The sequence below is a fragment of the Candoia aspera genome, chromosome 3 (assembly GCF_035149785.1).
Source record: "Candoia aspera isolate rCanAsp1 chromosome 3, rCanAsp1.hap2, whole genome shotgun sequence".
Taxonomy (NCBI): Eukaryota; Metazoa; Chordata; class Lepidosauria; order Squamata; family Boidae; genus Candoia; species Candoia aspera.
In genome coordinates this window covers 34,121,865-34,141,542 of record NC_086155.1, presented here as the reverse complement: position 1 = coordinate 34,141,542, position 19,678 = coordinate 34,121,865, and the positions used below count along the sequence as shown (strand labels likewise).

The 19,678-nt window shown below is 39.0% G+C and overlaps 1 protein-coding gene across 11 annotated transcripts; it reads left to right on the top strand.

The window, feature by feature from the left end:
* The first annotated feature begins 877 nt into the window (after positions 1-877).
* On the top strand, positions 878-18,692 carry TMEM183A (transmembrane protein 183A). Of its 11 annotated transcripts, none has more exons than XM_063297334.1 (9): positions 878-1,100; positions 1,185-1,274; positions 5,553-5,711; positions 5,853-6,012; positions 7,496-7,676; positions 8,507-8,596; positions 13,707-13,781; positions 14,859-14,915; positions 16,861-18,692. In XM_063297334.1, exons 1-9 carry the CDS (start codon positions 995-997, stop codon positions 17,041-17,043), a joined length of 1,101 nt encoding a protein of 366 aa, XP_063153404.1. In that variant the 5' UTR covers positions 878-994; the 3' UTR covers positions 17,044-18,692. The 11 variants fall into 11 exon arrangements, 6 of the variants coding, with proteins under 6 accessions (XP_063153404.1, XP_063153400.1, XP_063153399.1 ...); XM_063297330.1 differs by having other exon boundaries at positions 14,769-14,915; XM_063297329.1 differs by having other exon boundaries at positions 879-1,100; positions 14,760-14,915.
* The last annotated feature ends 986 nt before the right edge of the window (positions 18,693-19,678 follow it).

Here is a 19,678-nt window from a genome sequence, read left to right as displayed (position 1 = left end):
TAGAGATCACGATTTATTTTAAACATTTCTGATTCGGGCAACTTCACATTAAAGGGGTGAGTTTCATTTTTTATTTTTAGTTTAAGAACACCCTTAATGCATATATACAGGCCTACCCATGGAATGAATATAATAATTTTGTAACTTCTGGCTTATATTTGAGCCTGAATATGCAGGCTCAAAGGTTCCCCAAGGCCTGAAAAATATTTCAAGGGCTCCTCCAGGGTCAAAAAGTTGAGAAAGGATGATCTAAAAGGTGTCTGTCCTTTCAAGGAGTTCAGTGGAGATTCCTGTTCAGTTCGGTTCTCCATCCAGCCTGCCACTTTTCCCTGCTTCACTGGGAGAAAAATGAAATGGTTTGTCTCTGGTTTATTTCCTTCGTGGCAAGGCAGAAAAAGGCATAGCTCAATGCAATGAGGAACAGAAGAGTGCAAGTACGCCTAAGGATGGACTCTGGCCCCTACGACCATTACAGTACTAAAATGCGGTTCTGGACCGCAAAGATGGGTCCAATTAATCCCAGCCGAAATTAGGTTTCTCGACTCCTTCTTTCAAAAACCGTTAAAAAGGACGGGCGGAGTGTTTATTCAAGACACAAGATGCTATCTGCCATGCCACTCCTTTTCTTCGTATAGGAAAAATGCGAAGCTAGGAATGGAAAAGAAATCCTACCGGGAGGAGACCACCCACTGGCAGTATATTTGAAAACAAATACCGTATATGAGAGAATACAAAATAATCCGAGCACGCCTTGTAGCCAAAAAGCTTGGAGACAAAACCACTCCAGTACCCCGGACCGCAGAGCCTCTCCCGTCTCAATTGATGATGCTTCTGTAGGCACAGTCAGTGTCGTCTATCTTTCTCGCGCTTAGGTGCTTCTGGGTATCGCGAGAGTTGCTGTGTCGGCAGGTCACTATGCCGGTAGGGACGGGATGGCTGAGGAGCTGCGCGGAGCAGACCTGGTAGGCTCAGCGGCTCGGCCATCTCTAACGAAATGGCACCCCGAGACCGACCGGTAGCGGCACTTCCTTCCGCCATGCGCAAACGCGGAGCTCGAAAGCGTCTCAAGTTTCGGGCCGAAGACGTCTGCTTAGAGCGGAGTGAGTAGTGAGGCCTAGGCATGATGTCTGATGGCAGCCATTGTTCCCTGATCCGGTGCCTGAGCATTCGCTTTCTTTCCGCAGTGACTGTGGCCGACTACGCAAATTCGGATCCTGCTGTGGTGAAATCCGGACGCGTTAAAAAAGCTGTGGCCAACGCGGTGCAACAGGAAGGTGAGTTTGGCCGAAAATGCTCGCGGGGTTTTTATCTTAAAAGCTGCGCCTACTGAACCCAATTTTCCGGGTTTATACAGAACTCTGAAGCATAAGGTAACCATACTGATTGAGATTCCACAAAAAAACAGGCTAAAATATGGTGTGAGTTTGTGGCTCAGTGTGTCCTGGAAACACAAGACTAATTTACTGTTGGTCCAGCAGTAAAAATAATTACGCCTTGAGCTTTTTAAAAGTATGTTTTGTGATATTTGTGGGAAGTCCATAATTCTGTCTTATTTGTCCTATAGCTTCTCTGGAAAACTGTCAGGCAGTATGGTGCTTTCTGATACAAAAATCACTTCAAAAAAAGTATGACATTTGGAGTATGTTTGCAAATTTATCTGCTCTGTATTTGTATTTGTTTTTAGCATCTTGATTTGTGTTCATTTGCCTTCTGCTTAATCATATTTTTTTTGTGCAATGATGGAGTTCTAGATGGCAGATATATTACATTATGAACTGCCTGTCAGAGATGTTTCCTCTGTTTGTTTTTTCAAAGTCTTTCAAACTCTTTTCCAGGAATTAATTTATTCAAATACATATAGGATATGCATAGAAATAAAGATACAAATTGTACATATATGATTAACTTGATTAGCAATAGTTCTACATAATCTTAGACAAACTAATATTTTTAATATGCCTCTTAATTGGATATCTGTAGTTCAAATGAAATCTAAGTGAGATAGGAATTATAGTCTGAATTTTCAGATTCTTATTCTTGAATGTTTGATTTATTTACTTTATTTGTAGCTTTTAAGATTAGAAGACAATTTGAAATATTCAGTACAGAGCTGTTTAAATCAAATTCTGATTACAAATTAGACATTATCAACTTTAGGTTAGTAATCAAGTAAAAGCTTATTCAAGGGTAGATTGTTTTAAGAACTCACTACTACCATCCAGAAATAATAAATGTAAGAGCGCATGTATATATATATATAATCTGTTCAGTCGTGTCCGATTCTTGGGACTGCCTGGACAAATCCCTGCAGTTTTCTTGGCAAGGTTTTTAGGAAGAGGTTTGCCATGACCTTCTTCCTGGGGCTGAGAGAAAGTGACTAGCCCAAGGTCACCCAGCCTTAAAATGTTAGGGTCTAAATTGATGGTCTTGTATCCCGTATCTATTTTCCAGGTAATATTGTATCTAAATGTTTGTATGAAGGGTGGAGGTATTTTATGTTTCTTCCCCTGTTCTCGGGGAATAAATAATGATAAACTTTTATGAACGGTTACTGTAAGACATGATAAATTGTTTCTGTTTAAAGAATAATGAACAAAACCATTTCTATGTGTTTAATTACAGCACGAACATTAGACTTTTCACAAGGAGTTTCCAAAGTCATTTTTTTCTTTTAGAAATATTTGTTTTCACCTTTTTTCTCACTGTCCACCCATGAACTGTCTCTCTTTTTTAACCCTGTAAGTTCTTTTAACTTTATGGACATAGAGGTTTAACCAGTTAACTCTTTATTAACATTCTAAGCCATCAGCAAAATTTCCTTGAATCATGGTAGCTCTTACTTTTCAAGGATAAATGAGCAAAAACATTTGCATGAAGTTCCTAAAATGCAGAGAACACAGAACGGTAGTTTAACATTTAAGGTATTAACATTAGCCTAGAAAGGCCTAAATGGCTTAGGATCTAAATAATTGAAAACTTGCTTTCCTCAAAATCTGCTTAACCCTGCTGAGGAAATCATGTTCATGGTTCCATAGGTGGGTCTCGCAACAACACCATGGCAAGGATATTGGGTCTTTTCTGTGACAGGGTCCCAGTTACCAAACTTTATCCTAAGTGAGGCATGAGTGCCTATGCTGTTTTATTTTTAATAACAACTGAAGATATGCTTGTTCATCCATGCATTTGCCCAGTAAGAACTACTCCAGGATCAGAGTTCCTTTTTAAAATAAGCATTTTCATTCTTAAATGTTTACTGTGTTGCCTTATGATACATAGTTTTACTGTAAATTGTGCTAATTGTTTTATTGAAGATTGTACTACTTTTGAAATCTTTGGAAGGAAGAACAGTATAAAAATAGAATTAATAATATTTGCTTGAATTTTAATTCCCTTGTAATTTTTCCGGATTTTAAAATAACTGTATATCCACTCCATCTGGAAATCAGATGCTTTCTGAAGAATTTAGTGGTAGTATTTTAGGTATGTATCTTAAAATAAAGAAGTAACATATGTATTTATGAAAGATAATATGTACATACACTAATTAAGAGGATTTTAGATTAATATACAATTGAGACCAGAAGTCTTCCTCTTGGGATTGATGGACAAACAGTTGGGGAAAAAAAGTAATGGAACTTCATTTTTGTATATGATAACCACAGCGGGATTATTGTATGCACAAAGATGGAAAGATTTGGCAATACCTACAGTGAAGGAATCTTTTTTCTTTCTTTTTTCTTTTTACTTTTGTTTCTTTCCTGCACTTTTATTTATTTATTTATTTATTATTCGAATTTAATTACCACCCATCTCCCCCAAAAGAGGGACTCTGGGCAGTTTACAATAAAATCAAACTACAGCCATAAACGTTAAAATCTCATAAAAATCAAATACATTACAATTATAAAATGCAATAAATAAATATAAAATCCAAGAGGCTATAAAATTCCAAGCTGGTGGGAGGGACTCTAGGGTGCAAGAGTCTTTTAGCTTTCTCTTTGATTTCTTTCTTTTTCTTTTTTCTTCCTTACTTTATATTAGTTTGTATTTTTGCCTTTGTTTTAAAACTTTTAATAAAATTATAAAATATTTATGAAATATAATATGTATATCTTCAAAATAACACCAGATCTTAATGCTGCAGTACATGATAACTTTCTATCCCTATATTTCTACTGTGTTTAAATGATGGAGTTTCTATGTCAGTCCTCAGCCTCTTCTCAAGAAATAGGTTGATTTTAGAGTTGTAAAGCAAAACAAAAACCCTAGGCTGTTAATTTTGGAAGCCCTGACCACTGTAGATCACTGTGGAAAAAAGAAAGTCTACCCATAATCTTAATCCAGAAAAAAATGATACAATAGTCCTTGACTTACCACCACAGTTGGGGCCAGAACTTTGGTCGCTAAGTGATGTGGTCATTAAGTGAGGCATCATGTGACCACACCTGGTTTTACAACCTTTTTGCCATGGTCATTAAGCAAATCACATGGTCGTTAAGCAAGTCCAGCCTCCCCCATTGATTTTGCTTGTTGGAAACCAGTTGGGAAGGTCACAAATGGCAATCACATGACCCTGGGACTCTGCAGCTGTCATAAATACATGCCAATCACCAAGTCCCCGAATTTTGGTCACGTGACCGTGGGGATGCTCTGACAGTCATAAGTGCAAGGACCAGTCATACGTCACTTTTTTCAGTGCCGTCGTAACTTCGAACAGTTGCTGAACAAATGGTCATAAGTCAAGGGCTACCTGTAGATATCAAAAGGATTTTTCAGGTAACCTCAATCTAAATAATTGGCTAGTGCAAGTCACTAGCTAATTCAGCTAGTGCAAATCACTGTATTTGTTTTCTTCCTTGTCCCAGTCTAACATCCTTCTTGGTCCTCTTTTTATCCAGCTGTATGTCTCCACTATCCACTGATTCAAGATGCTTGTTTTCCAGATTGCTGCCCCTTTTCCCACTTCCTCTAGCAGAATGTCCGTTGACTGGCTTTCCTAAAACACCCCCTTGGTCCCATTCTAATTAGCCTGTCTCTGAACTAAGATTCTTTGTCACCTCTCTTTTTCTTAAGCTTCTTCTGCCTAGTTTTTCTTCACATTTTTTATAAACCAGTGGTTATGGTTTGGTCTGTGATGTCCCTGCCTTAACTTGTCTGCTTCTTAGGGTACCTTTCCAGTCCTTCACCCTCTCTTGTGTGAAACATTCCTTCTTAGATGAATCTTAACTGCAAGTTTCCTAAGGCAGGCCAGGCCACTAGGCCGTTTCAAGCAACTGGAGCCTTCCTCACCACAAGAACTAGACAGAAAGATTATCTTTCATATAATGGAATGCACATTGTCCCACATGACAATCAGGATGACAATATGACCTCCAACACCTTTCTTTGTGCCTACTGGCCCCAAAAGGAATTTGTGTTTGGATCTTCCTATTTTTCCAATTGTTTCTTCTCTGGTAGTTTGGATTATCAACATGAATTTAATCTACACCCTTGATTCTAGGACATCTGCTAATTCTTGTATCTCAAGTTCTTCAATTTATTTATGATTCTAGTGAAATCACTCTGTGGTTTGGAAGCATCCTTTGTACCTACTGATGAAATACTATCTGTGGCAGAGTCCTATGACAGTGGTGATGAAATGGATTCTAAATATTTCACCACTGATGAATATTTCATGACTGATAGAAAAAAGAAAAGCAAAAGGCATAAAGGTAAGGTCTGTTGTTTTAACTGTTACTTTAGTGTAATTTCACTTTCACAATAACATACCACATTTAGCTCTTCAAATAAAGTCATGCCACTTTCTTACTTCTTGAAGCATGGCCAATTACACTGCTTGTTTTTGATTTCAGAAAACTCTGATACTGTGGTAGGCAAAGAATATCCAATTGATATATGGTTGATGTTGGCATCCTATATACGCCCAGAGGACACTGTGAATTTTTCTCTAATTTGCAAAAGGGCCTGGACTGTTACTTGTACAGCTGTATTCTGGACCAGACTTTATAGAAGGTATGACAGCTTGTAGAATCTTTATTCCATACTGTATATATTTTTAGCAATTCAGCGAGCTTCTGCAGAAGCTACAAATTATTTGTAGTGGCGTCCTTATGAATAGTTTGTATAGGAATTAATTTCAATATTTAATGACACATTTCGTTGTGAGATACAATTTCCCCAGACCTTTCCATGACTCTGGTATACCCTTTTTGATTAGAATAGTAAGCGTCAAAATGTTAGGGCTATGCATCACTTCACATTTGAAAGCAGAAAGGTGTGCATAGCATGTGGGGTGCAGACTTAGCATCTGTCTGCAGCTCTTTAACCAAGGACCTATTTTCCTGGGATTGCACATTAATTGCCACACAATCCCAGGAAACAACGCAACTGCTTTAAGGTGTTGCACATAGCTGCTGGGTTTGCCTTCCTATACTCCCAAGTGCCTTTTTGTCTTTGAATCCAAAGCCTGCATAGATATATAAAATATGTATGTATAATTGACAGCATACATTACAAAATATACATATGGTATAAAGACACAACTGCGTTATTGTCAAAGAGAAATTGCTGAGATTCATCGGAAGGTACTTGTTAAGTCTGAGAGCTAGTAAATTAGTAACTGTTATAGTTCTGTGTGGCAATGAAATCGACTTCCATTTTGTAACTTCATGTGATTGCTTTGATTTTCTTGAGTCAGATGAAATGGGATATTTTAGACTGGTGCTAATGAGTCATATGATCCTCCCATGTATATAATACAAATCTCTAGGAATAGTTTCAGTTAGAATTGGCAATGCTATACTGATAAGATAGGACATTGCGCAGAATTTTTCTGTTTTTGTAACTTTTTCCCCTGTCTAATCGTTCAGCAGGAAATGGGTCTTGAATTCAAGGTAGTCTTTCTTTTAGGTAAACACAGTAATTCCTAATATTAGACTTTTAGCTGACATGACCCAACAGTACTAATTTATAGGAGAGTGCCTTAATGCAGCTGACAATACAAAAAATTAAGCATTTGATAAGAAATAATGAGGATTAGGGAAGAGGCATCATGATAGTTGGAACATTCAACTAGAATACCTTTTAACTTACTTTCCTATGAGAGTTTGGGGGTTGCATGTTGACCTTCTGGATGGGACAAGGATGGAGCTGCACTACTTAAGTTGTACTGTTATTGTTATTATTTTGCTTTTGAGGAGTTAAGGATGAAAATGTTAGCAGGAGGCCTCCAGTCCCCCATCAATGCAATTTCAGTTCCATAATAACTGACAGCATGATTTCAGGAGGGTTGCAGAGAAGGGGCAGTTAAGGGTGAGAATAGAAACAGTTTGCTTCCCAGAGGCCTCTTGCTTCTATTCCTACCCATTACTATGAAAAAAAAAATGCCACCAAAATCAGTTGCTATGCTTCCAGATTTCAGCGGCATGATCTCAGAGTGCAGGGCGTGTATTTCATCCCTATCTTACTATTACAATTTCTAATTTTTCTTATTTAGGCATTACAATAGGAATGCATCCCTCCCAATCCGTTTACAGCCAGAATCAATGGAAAAGATGTACTGCCTTCGTGCATGTGTAATTCGTTCCTTATACCATATATATAAACCTTTTGTTTCCCGGATAGCCAGAAATCCAAGTATCCCAGAGACTACTCCAAGCACCCTAAAAAATTCAAAAGTAAGTTAACACTTTGAAAAGAAGATCTATCCAGCTGAGTATTAACAGATTTCTTTCAAGCTAGTGAAAAGCATGTGAATGAGCCCACTTCCCAATACACAATTAGACAGAAGTTGCCTTTACTAGAAGTAATTCTGTAGACCTCTACAAGCTTGTTATTAATGTTTTACATTTATTATGTTTGGCTGATGTTACCAATGCAGAAATCAAAACGTTGAATCTTAAATATAGCTTTAGTATTTTTGGTTTCCTGTTTGGGACATCATAGTTTCATTATGGAGTATTTGTTAAGCAATAAGATGAATGATGACTAACATCTGGGTCAAGCAGTTTACTACCGTGTGTTAAAAATAAACTCAGATCCTTTAGGTGGGGTTAGTTGATTCCCAATCCAGTAGAAAAAGGTTTCTATCCTGAATGCTTCATATTCACATCACAACGGCTTTGGTGTCCACAGTTAGTATCGTACTAACAATTTGTGTATCCTTTTGTGGGTAAAATTAGCATTAAAAAAGGAAATTAAATGTAAAAAATCTGTATTGCAGTAACAGTTATAAATTTGGTTGAATTCCAAAAACATAGAAATGATTCAGTTGCTCCTTAAAATTGCTAAAATGCACATCTTGCATATGTGCATAACAGTATCTTTGTACACTGTATAGTCACAGAGCCTCTATGCTTGGACTTCGTTTTTTCTCATTTAGAATCTCCTCTCATTTATGGGAGTTCACTACAAACACTGAGCATGCAAAGTAGAAAGAGTCTGGTATTTTTCTTTTTGGTTACTGAATCCAGCTTTTTCCTATTTAATTTCCCTTTCTCTTTCTCAGTGTAGCTTCTGTGGGACACTGGAGCTGTTGTGGTGTCAGCAAAAGTTGCCCTTAAAGACACATCCACTGTTTGGAGCAGCATACCAGTTGGTACACATCTGAAGGGTAGGACAGCTGGCATGTGGATTATCTATGTCTTAGGAAATACTTAAGTATTCAGCTACTTTGTTAATATGTTTTCTACTACAGATTAAGGTTACTATGGTAACTAATCATTTTGGCCGGGTGAAGAGGTTGAATTTAATTGTCCTCTTTTCAGATGTTAATTTTTGCACCTGGGGAGAAGAACTTGCCTGGACTTGTTTTAGTTTCAGTTTCTCTTCTGTGTAGGCATGTAGAGAGTTAAGCAGCTCTCACTGAAAGCCTGTAAATATGTTTGCTTTCTGTAAATAAAATTATTTTTATAGAAATGCCTGGTGTGTGACTTTTCTGATCTCTCCTGGGCCAAAGGCTTTCCTAGCAATCTGCTACTAGGTTATGGGCCCAGTAAGCAGCCCAGTAAAACCCAGAGAGAATAGAGAGATCAGCTCCACACCTCATGCACAATTTAAAGGCAGGTAGCAAAGACCTGTGAAGATTTTCTTTGGAGCCACCTGGAGATTTTCCAGCAATTGCCGGTCTACAGGACAAAGAAGCCAGCTGAGGTGACTTGCAAAAGAAGGAAGAAGCCATGGCTACCTCCCAGCCCTCAGCAATGCCTCTGGAGTGCCTATCAGAGACCAACTATTTGAATTGGGCCCTGAAGATGGAGATGTATCTTCGCAGAGAGAATCTTTGGCTGACAGTTGGTGAGCAAACCCCCCAAAATCCCAGTGCTGAATGGCTTAGACAGGATGAGCGGGCTAGAGCCACCATTATCCTGGGAGTTGAAGACAATCAGCTAGTCCACATGCGAGGTATGCAGTCTGCAAAGCAACTTTGGGATGCTTTGAGAGACTTGTATGTAAAGGCAACAGCAGGGAGTAAAGTTACCCTGACAAAAATGCTGTACAAAGCCTACCTTGCAGAAGGAGATAGCCTTCCTGAGCACCTGCATTATATTCAGCAGCTGTTTGTTGAGTTGCAGGAGAGAGGAATGGAATTTACACCTCTCACAAAATCCTATATCCTCCTATCCTCACTGAATGAAACGTGGGACACGCTGATTTGTACCCTGGAGGCTATGCCTGAAGCAGACCTCACCCCATCGTATGTTACACAGAGCTTACTTGCTGAATGGGAGAAGAGAGGAAAGATTCCCCCCCCCCATCTCTTCTGGAAAGCTGCAGTACCGGAAAAGAAGCTGAGGCCACAGCACTAGCCAACCAGCGATGCTTCACTTGTGGTTCAGCTGGACATTTGCAGAAAGACTGTGCCTTGAGACCCAAGAGTAGAAAGACAGAGAAGAAGAACACAAGGGCAACACAGAAGAAGGCTCTTCAGACAACCCAAATTGCACAGGTTGCTGAGAAGGGTAATTCTGATGTATGGGTGTTAGATTCTGGGGCCAACTGTAATTTATATAATTGTAAAAGCTCTTTTGTGTCACTGTCTAAAACTGAAAGACAAAATGTATCTTTGGCTGATGGGTCTGTGACCAAAAATATGGGACAAGATGACTTGTATTTATCCTGCTTGGGAGAAACTGTAAAAGGTGTGTTGTATGTGCCAGATTTACAATCAAACCTTTTATCTGTGGCACAGTTGGCTGCAACAGGGTATGTCATAACATTTAAGAAAAATGGTTGTGAGATACGTAAAAATGAAAAATTGTCTGCTACTGGTATATTAAAAGACTCCTTGTACATTGTGCAAAATGCAAGGAAGCCAAGCTGCAAGGCTGCAGTTGGCAACACTCCATGTCATGACCAGTGTGTACACCTGATGCATAGAAGATTTGGTCATGCTAATTTCAAGTATATAGCACAAATGCCACAGCTGTGTGCTGACCTAAAGATAAAACCCTGTGACAAATACTTAGATTGTGTGGTTTGCAAAGAATGCAAAACACTAAAAGCTCCTGTGAGTAAGCACAGTGACAGAGTTACAACTAGACCTTTGGAAATTGTACACTCTGACATTATTGGTCCTTTTGCTCCAAGTCTTGGACAAGCAAGGTATGCAATGACCATCATTGATTTCTCAAGATACACATTTATCTACATCTTAAAACATAAAGATGAGGCATTTGAGAAATTTAAAGGTTTTGTGACATGGGCAAATGGAAAATTCCCTAGGCCTGTATCTGCACTCCAATATGATAGAGGAGGAGAGTACCTTTCTCACAAATTCAAAAGGTTCCTAGTGGAAAAGGGGATAGAACAAATTCTTTCTAACCCTTACGCCCCTCAGCAAAATGGTGTTGCTGAAAGAAAGGGCAGAACCTTGCAAAATGCGATGGAATGCATGCTTAAAGATTCACATTTATCATTTAAGTATTGGGGAGAGGCAATATCTACTGCCTGTTATGTACAAAACAGATTGTATAACTTTGTGATTCAGGACACTCCATTTGTTTTATGGTGTGAAACCAAAGGTAAACCATCTGAGTGTGTTTGGTAGCACTGCTTGGGTTCATAGTCCAAAACAACAGAGAAGGAAAGGAGGCCCCACAACAAAGAAAGCCATCTTTGTTGGCTATGAACAAAGCCAAAGGAGCTACAGGTTCATAATGGGAGAGAAATTAATTATTAGCAAAAGCGCTTCTTTTGCTAAACAGAACTGGGGGAGATTAAACTCTAGCTCTCCAGTTGATCTGACCACCACAAGAGAACAGCAAGGACTTGCTGATGGTGATCTTTTGCCTGATGAGGACATTAAACCAGAAAAGCAAACTGAAGATCTGTCTGATGAGACAGATGCTTCTCAGGACAGTGATAGGAGTCAAAATTTAAGCCCTGTATTACCTCGCAGGTCTCAGAAGAGTAATAAAGGCATTCCTCCGTTTTCAGGCTGAAACAGTAAAGGCATTTCACATATTCACAGAACCTGAGTCTTTAGAACAAGTGAATGCTTTACCACCTGAGATTGCACAAAATTAGCATTCTGCCATGCAACAGGAGTTAGCATCCTTGAAAGAAAATAAAACATGGAAACCTCCCAATGAACGCTGTCTAGGTTGCAGGTGGGTTTTCAAACTGAAAAGGGATGCTGATGGCAAAATCCAAAAATTTAAAGCAAGGTTAGTTGCAAAAGGGTTCACTCAAAGGAAAGATTTAGACTTTGACAAGACTTTTGCACCAGTTACTAAAAGTGAATCTATTAGATTACTGTTAAAAATTGCTGCACACAAAGGAATGTCAGTTCACCACTATGACATTCAAACTGCATTTCTCTATGGTGATTTAGACCACAAATTATACATGCAGCAACCCCCTGGCTATGAAAAAGGGGAGAATCTAGTCTGTGAACTGCAGAAGTCAATCTATGGGTTAAAACAAGCTGCTAGATCCTGGAACCAAAAATTAGATGAAAAACTGCAGAATTTTGGTTTTGAAAAAGGAAAAGCAGATCCATGTGTATATATGAAGAAAGACAAACAAGGCTGTATGTATCTGTGCATTTAAGTTGATGATTTGCTGCTGTTCACACCAACAGAAAAAGGCTTGATTTTGAAGCCTGCATGAAAAGCCATTTCACATTAAAAACCCTTGGAACTGTAACAAATTACCTAGGTTTGGAAATACACAGGAAGAATGATGGTAGCTTTCTGTTAAACCAAAGGGGAGATAATGTGAATGGAAAGACACAAAGAGTTAACAAAGCAAATTGGTTTGCATCTTATTCTGTAGTATAAAAAGGGGAGTGTTAATATGTTTTCTACTACAGATTAAGGTTACTATGGTAACTAATCATTTTGGCTGGGTGAAGAGATTGAATTTAGTTGTCCTCTTTTCAGATGTTAATTTTTGCACCTGGGGAGAAGAACTTGCCTGGACTTGTTTTAGTTTGTTTCCCTTCTGTGTAGGCATGTAGAGAGTTAAGCAGCTCTCACTGAAAGCCTGTAAATATGTTTGCTTTCTGTAAATAAAATTATTTTTATAGAAATGCCTGGTGTGTGACTTTTCTGATCTCTCCTGGGCCAAAGGCTTTCCTAGCAACCTGCTAACACTTTCCTCCTTTTAACTAATATTCCAGGTTTCTCAGAGGACAGGGCTAATTCTACGAGCTGCATCCCTCTTAATCTAATACAGGTAGTCCTTATTTAGTGACTGCCTTGTGTAGCAACTGTTTGCAGTTACGACAGTGATGATAAGGTAACTTTGTGACCAGTCCTTGCATTTACAACCTTCTCAGGTCTGTAAAGCAAAGGGAAGCTGAAGTAAGATTATAAGCACAGTTGTGGTTCCTCTTAGTGACCACTTTGCTTAATGACTGAGTTGCCAGTCCCAAGTGTGGTCGCTAAATAAGGATTACCTGTATGCTCAACCTAAATAATTGGCTTGATAGAGATGATGTGCTTACTCCCTATAGTAATAGTATTACTGTGCTTGTTGGGACAATACTTTTGATGAAAGAATATGCTATCAGTTGTTATAGTAGCACGGTCTGCCTTTACTTCTTATTACTATTATTAATTTATTAAACTTGCATGCCGCTGAATTCCCAATGAATCTGGGCAGCTCACAACAATCAAAACAAAGAAATTATGATAAAACCTATAAAAGGATAAAAAAATCAAGCTTGTGTTATATTGGTATTTTCACGGTAGAACAGCTATTGTCGTAAGAGGTGATATGTTACTGTTCAGATGTAGTGGATGCCTGTGAATGGGCATCTTGTATGACAGCTGCTTTCTCCATAGACATCTAGAATGTCTATGCCCTGTTCTGGACCATGCAGTTTTCTGGTTTTCTCTTGGTAAAGCAAATAATGGGCGATGCTTAGTATCTTGGAATCATTATCACTAGGTTCAGTTGTGGAAATACTTGTTTAAATTCAACCACAAAGCTTGGGCTTTATTTCCATTTATCTATTTGTGTTCAGAACAGGAAGTGCACAATTATAATATTGTACTTTTGCAACTGATATCAGTGTTGTTTACTTTTATCCTCAGAATGATTTGTTGAAGTATAGAAACTCCTGAATTGACTGTTTTAATATAATTCAGTTCAGTAATCCAAGATCTTGACTCACAAGATGTTGGAAAGCTAGTGCTTTATTGCTTTATGTCTGTGTAATATGCCCACAGACCACAAATGTTTCTCTTTTTCTGGACTAGTGCCTGCTCTTCTGGTCTAAAAAGATTAACCAGCAGTCTTCACTGTGGGAATTCAGCTTCAAATTCCAAAGGCAGGTATGAAAGCTAAATATTTATCAATGTCAGAATTCCAGTATTTCAGAATAGCTCACTGGTTTTTATAACCCATTGTTCTACCTATGAATATATCAGAATGTATCTTGTTTGGCAAGGTACATGTCTAGATTTCTGTCCAATATGAAATTCTGTTCATATTGTTTAGAGTAAGAGTGGGGAATTTGGGGTATTTTGTGAAACTGCAGTGATGCACAATCTATTCATTTCCCTTGCTGGTGATCAGGCTGGTGCTATCCTAACCAAGTTGGACAGTCTACTGAATTGTGGCACAAAATCTATATTTCCCCCAAAATCCTTCATAAGAGACAGAACAGCAATGTATCTCTGCTTTTCCAGAACATGAAACAGCATGTAGTAAAACTGATACAAACTACATAAAATTTGTTATTGTGAGGAGTGGTGTGTTAATACCAATCTTGAGTGCAATATATCTCATAGATTTATTTCCTCTAAAAGAAAAGTGTATAGACAGAAATTGTTTCTAGTTTACTTAAAATATAACAGGATTGTTGCTCATTAATTCAGGCTCCTGTTAGTCTTACTAGCTACCACTTGGTCATCTTCAAACTACAGCCTTAGTCATCTGAAACCATATCCATAGCAAAAGCAAGCGCTCTAAATTCAGAGAGTGAAATATGAAAATCTCCATTGTAGCCAAGATTTATATTAAAATTATTAAATGCCACATTATTTCTCCAGAGAAAAATATAAACATATTTAAGTCAATTGGTCCTGATCTTTCAAAGACAGACCTGCAAATAATATTAAAACTATTAAATGCCACATTATTTCTCCAGAGGAGAAAATAAACATATTTAAGTCAATTGGTCCTGATCTTTCAAGACAGATGTACAAATTCTCCTGCTTTGGCACATGACTCTTTTCCAAACATGCAATTTAAAAGTTTGTAGAAATGGAATCAGTTTCTGGTTAACTGAATGAAATATTTCTCTTGAGTCTCCCAAGTTCAAGAATAAATGTTTGAAACAACTTCAACCACCTATCCGGTATGCAGATGTCCACATGAACCCTGACCAAGACTGCTGTCTGTTGCAGATCACTACTCTTGACTTTATATATGTTCCTATAGTAATGGGCATGACAGTTACATTGGTAAGTGTTGTGATTTCTTTGCTTATTTTCAGATCTTTATATCAGGAATTTTGTTCACTTTATATAATCTTGGCCTAGTCGTTTCTAAATTTGAAGCACTGTATTATTTTATGCTGAAATTAAACAGAAAAAAGATTGTTTTGTTGGGCAAATCTACTGGCAATAATGGGGCTTAACATTACAGGTAGTCCTAGAATTGCAACAGTAATTGGGACTAGAATACCCATCGCTAAGCAATGTGGTCATAAAGCACAATATTGTGTGACTGCATCACATAGTGACAGCTATCCCATCAGTTCCCATTGCTGTTGTTAACCAAATCCCACCAGTCGTTAGGCAAGGGTCCACCCTGATCCAAGCCATTCACAGCTTGGTTCCTCCCAGCCCCGAGTCTTGGTAAGGTAAGGGAATGCCTCTTCTACCTCCTCTTCAACTCCCCTCACCCGGCTATCTCCCCCCCCCCACCACCACATCTCTGCCCTTTTGGCTGCCCTGCATAGCAGCACTCCTCAGTGGCAGCGCTGGGGCTGAAGTAGAGACTGGAGCCTTCAGCAGTCTCAGCCAACCACCACTGCCCCCGGGCCTCTACTGCAGTCCTGGCGCCACCTCAAGCCCTGCACCGCAGCCAGCCACCTGAGCACCCCAGCACAAAGCCCCTGCTGCCCTGCACTCCGTAGGCCCTGCGGGGCCCAGCTGACCTTCGCACTCTTCCTCCCACTGCTGTTCAGGCACACTCAGCCTGGTCTTATGTGAGGCAGCTGCTGGCTGTGCCAAGACTTCATCCCAAGGCCACTGTGCTTTTCTTGCGATGCTTCTGAGGCCTTCTGAAACCTCGTGAGAAGGCCCTACCCACCATTCTCCAAATCTTGCATGCCATTCTCAAGGCCTTCCAAAGCATCACAAGAATGGTACATGATTTGGAGAAGGGCAAGCGTGCTGTTCTTGCAATGCTTTGGAAGGCTTCTAAGGCCTCTGAAACCTCACGAAAAGGCCGCACCTGCCATTCTCCAAATAGCACACACCGATGCGATGCAATGCTTTGAAAAGCCTTCAGAAAGCTGCTTAGGCCTTCCAAAGCATTGCAAGAACAGTATGCGCTATTTGGAGAATGGTGTGAGCAGTCTTGGAAAGGCCTGGTGCGGCCAGCAGCTGCTTTGCATAGGGTCAGGCTGGGCACGCCTCGTCAGCAGTGGGAGGAAGACAGTGAAGGTCAGCTGGGTGTGGCAGGGCCTGTGAAGCACAGGGCAGCTGGAGTGGCTGGCCGTGGCATGAGGCTTGAGGCAGCACTCCGCAGTGGCGCCAGGGCTGAAAGAGAGATCTGGGGGCAGTGGCAGCCAGCTGAGACTGCTGAAGGCCCCAGGCCTCTTTTTCAGCCCCAGTGTTGCTACCAAGAAGTACCACTGTGCAGGGTGGCCAAAAGGGCAGAGTTGGGGGAGGAGATAGGTGGGTGGGGGAGTTGAAGTGCCCCTATGGTCTTAAATGAGGGCGGGCTGTCAAGTGCCTGAATTTTGTTTACATGACTGGGGGCACTGCAGTGGCTGTAACTTCAGGGACTGGGTGTAAGTACCACTTGTTAAGCATCACCATAACTTTGAATAGTCGCTGAACAAATGGTTGTTAAGTGAGGACTACCTATATTTTTGAAATAGAAGTCTTCAAGCAGGTACAGCTAAGAAAAATACAGCTTTGGAAACTACATTGAATATTCCAATAAGGAATGGTTACCATGTGTGATTTTTTACACCCTACTGTAAAAAGTTTCATGAAAAGAAAATATTGCCCAGAAGCACTTGCTCAATGATAAAGTTTATTTTTAAAATATTTGCAGACACAACCTATTTAAAAGGTTGAATAAAACGCCATTCAATTTGAGTGGAATTAAGGATGTCTGGGTGATACAAGCTATTGAATAGCTTCCAGACGTAATTTTTTTTTTCTTTTGCAGTTCACAATAAATGTGAGCACTGACATGCGGCACCACAGAGTGAAATTGGTATTCCATGATTCTCCAGTATGGAGTGGCAAGAAACCCAGGTTTGACCATGGGATACAGGTTGTAATGGACCCTGTGCACAGTGTGCATCTGTTTGATTGGTGGCACCCACAGTTTCCCTCTTCACACATCTGAGGACTCCCAAGTAGTTTACATCATAAATTGTATTACGTGCGATTTCCATAAACAACCAAATTTGATAAGCCAGTCTGTGTATATGTTTAATCACCTTTTGGGGAATAATTTGTGCTAAAGATTGGACATAACTTCTGTAAGGCCTTTTATTATATGAAAAATCATCTGCATTTTATTTGAAAAATAATTTTATTATATGAAAAATAATTCATCACTTTGGTGCTAATGAAATTTGTCCTTTTTGTTTTTTGATAACAAAACACAGCAGGAATGTATAAACTCTCCCATGTTGGAGTGATCCAACTCTGGAATGTTTGTTTTCACCTGGAATGGGCCTATGTAAGCATCAGGGGGTGGTTTATGAAGTTTTGAAGTGGATTGTCTGGAACTGGAAGATGATGTGATCCATCACAGCCAAGCCCCAAATACTTGCATTGAATGTGAACATTCTGGAAACTGGCCCAATATGAGACATTCTAATTACACATTCCTCCTATGTAGCTAGAAACATTTACAGTTCACATAATAGGTATCCATTTTACTTTCCCATGCTATAAAGTATTTCCAATGTTCCACTCCTATAAAAGTGCTTGCATTGCTTTACTAGTTGCAAAGACTTCCTTCATGAACTATGTAGTTATTGCAAGGAACTTTCAGCCTTTGAAATTATTGATTACATCTTCACAGGTTACAGGTAGTCCTCATTTAGCGACTTCCTCTTTTAACGACCACCGTTGCAACAATGATAAAAAAGTAACTTTATGACCAATCCTTGCATTTACAACCTTCAGAGGTCTGTAAAGCAAAGGAAAAGTGGAGTAAGATCATAAGTACAGTCACAGTTTCCCTTGGGAACTGCTTCACTTAATGACCAACTTACTGGTCCCAATTGTGGTCACTAAATGAGGACTGCCTGTATAGAAAAACTTGCCTATGGTGCTGATTCCCTTAAATGTGAATTTTCCAGATATACTAGGATAGATTAGACTTTTCATGTTTAAAATAGATTCATGAAGATAAACAATTAATTTATTATTTATTATATTTTTATCCTGCCTTTTATATATATAACTCAAGGTGGCAGACATACCTAATATTCCTGCCTCCTATTTTCCCCACAACAATGAGCCTGTGAGGTGGGTTGGGCTGAGAGAGATTGGCCCAAAGTCACCCAGCCAGCTTTCATGCCTAAGGGAGGCCTAGAACTCACAGTCTCCTGGTTTCTAGACCAGCACCTTCACCACTATACCACACTGGCTCTACATATGACTAATTTGATATCTGTCATACAGAAATGAAGGTTTCCTCTAGTAACAAAGAAATGCTTATGTGCTAGTTGTGAAATGAAACAATTTGGTGGCCATGGCTGCAGGAATAAGTTATAACTGGGTGAGGGATAGTCTGGCTGTAGGAAGAACGGAGAAGATAAGCAATCTAAGAACGGATGATCAAGTTAGCATAAAAGGAGATTGGAATAGGTGTTACACTACTATTCCTAACTTCAGAGCTTTTTTCCACCTGTACGCAACTTCTTGTTGAACTTCTTACCTTTGTGCTCTAAAAATTGCTCAGACTTGTCTCATGACAGCTTTAGTACAAATAATATATACTATGCGATAATTGAGGTATAAAACATTTTATTTGTTGCAGCTAAATGACTTTTTATAATCTTTTGCAATGTGCGCATTACATAATGTTCTGTAGCATTTCAAACATGTTCCAGTTACAGACTATTCTCTTAAAGCTTTTCTTATATTCAATACACCTCTTTCAGTTTGGCTACAAATATGTCTAATTACTGCCATTGATACTAGTGGACTTTCTGCCTGATGTTTTCACCAATAGTTTTTTGTTACTGTTTTTATTAGCTTTCTTGCAATCAGAAAATTTTCATGCCTTGATACCTTCGTAGTAGATTTGGAATTTTCAGCTTTGGGATTTTTTTTTTTTCAGACATACTTTTCTAGATTATACAATACCACCAATGTATTTCTTTTTTCAGGCTCAGACAGAACATCCTGATTCATATAATCTGCTAAGCCATATTTTACTTAATCATAGTTTGCTAAATAAAGTCCAGTTACATGGGCTCATATTTGAAAGTACAAACGTTGATTCACAAATCATTGTGGCTACGTTCTACAGTATGTAGAGCCCAAACTAAACTATCACATTGTGGCTTTATTTGTGAACCCAGCCAGTGTATCAATTATTCTTTAATCAGCTTTTGGGTAAAAAAAAAAAAAAAAGTTTGTTTTGTGACTAAAAGTTCAAGCTGATCCAAGAAAATATATCATTTAGTAACATGAAAGTAGCTACTACAGTATTATAGAACTAGAAGCAAAACTGTTGAATTACCTGACAGCAAGTGAGCTGTATCTCCTAGGAGAGCAGCTGGTGCCACCGTAAGAGTTTATAAGATCTTTAATAAAGTTTAAGAACTTCTAAAATCAGGTAGCTTTATTTGGCTGTCAAGCTGATTTGAAATCAATAATAAAGCAAGTTCCATGTCTAATGTTTATCACTTTGTCCTGTTAACCATTACCCCACAAATATTAGTTCTGTTCTCCATTTATGTTCATTTGCACTTTGTGGATCTTACGCTGTGTTGCCTTTAATATAGTAGCAAAGTGTG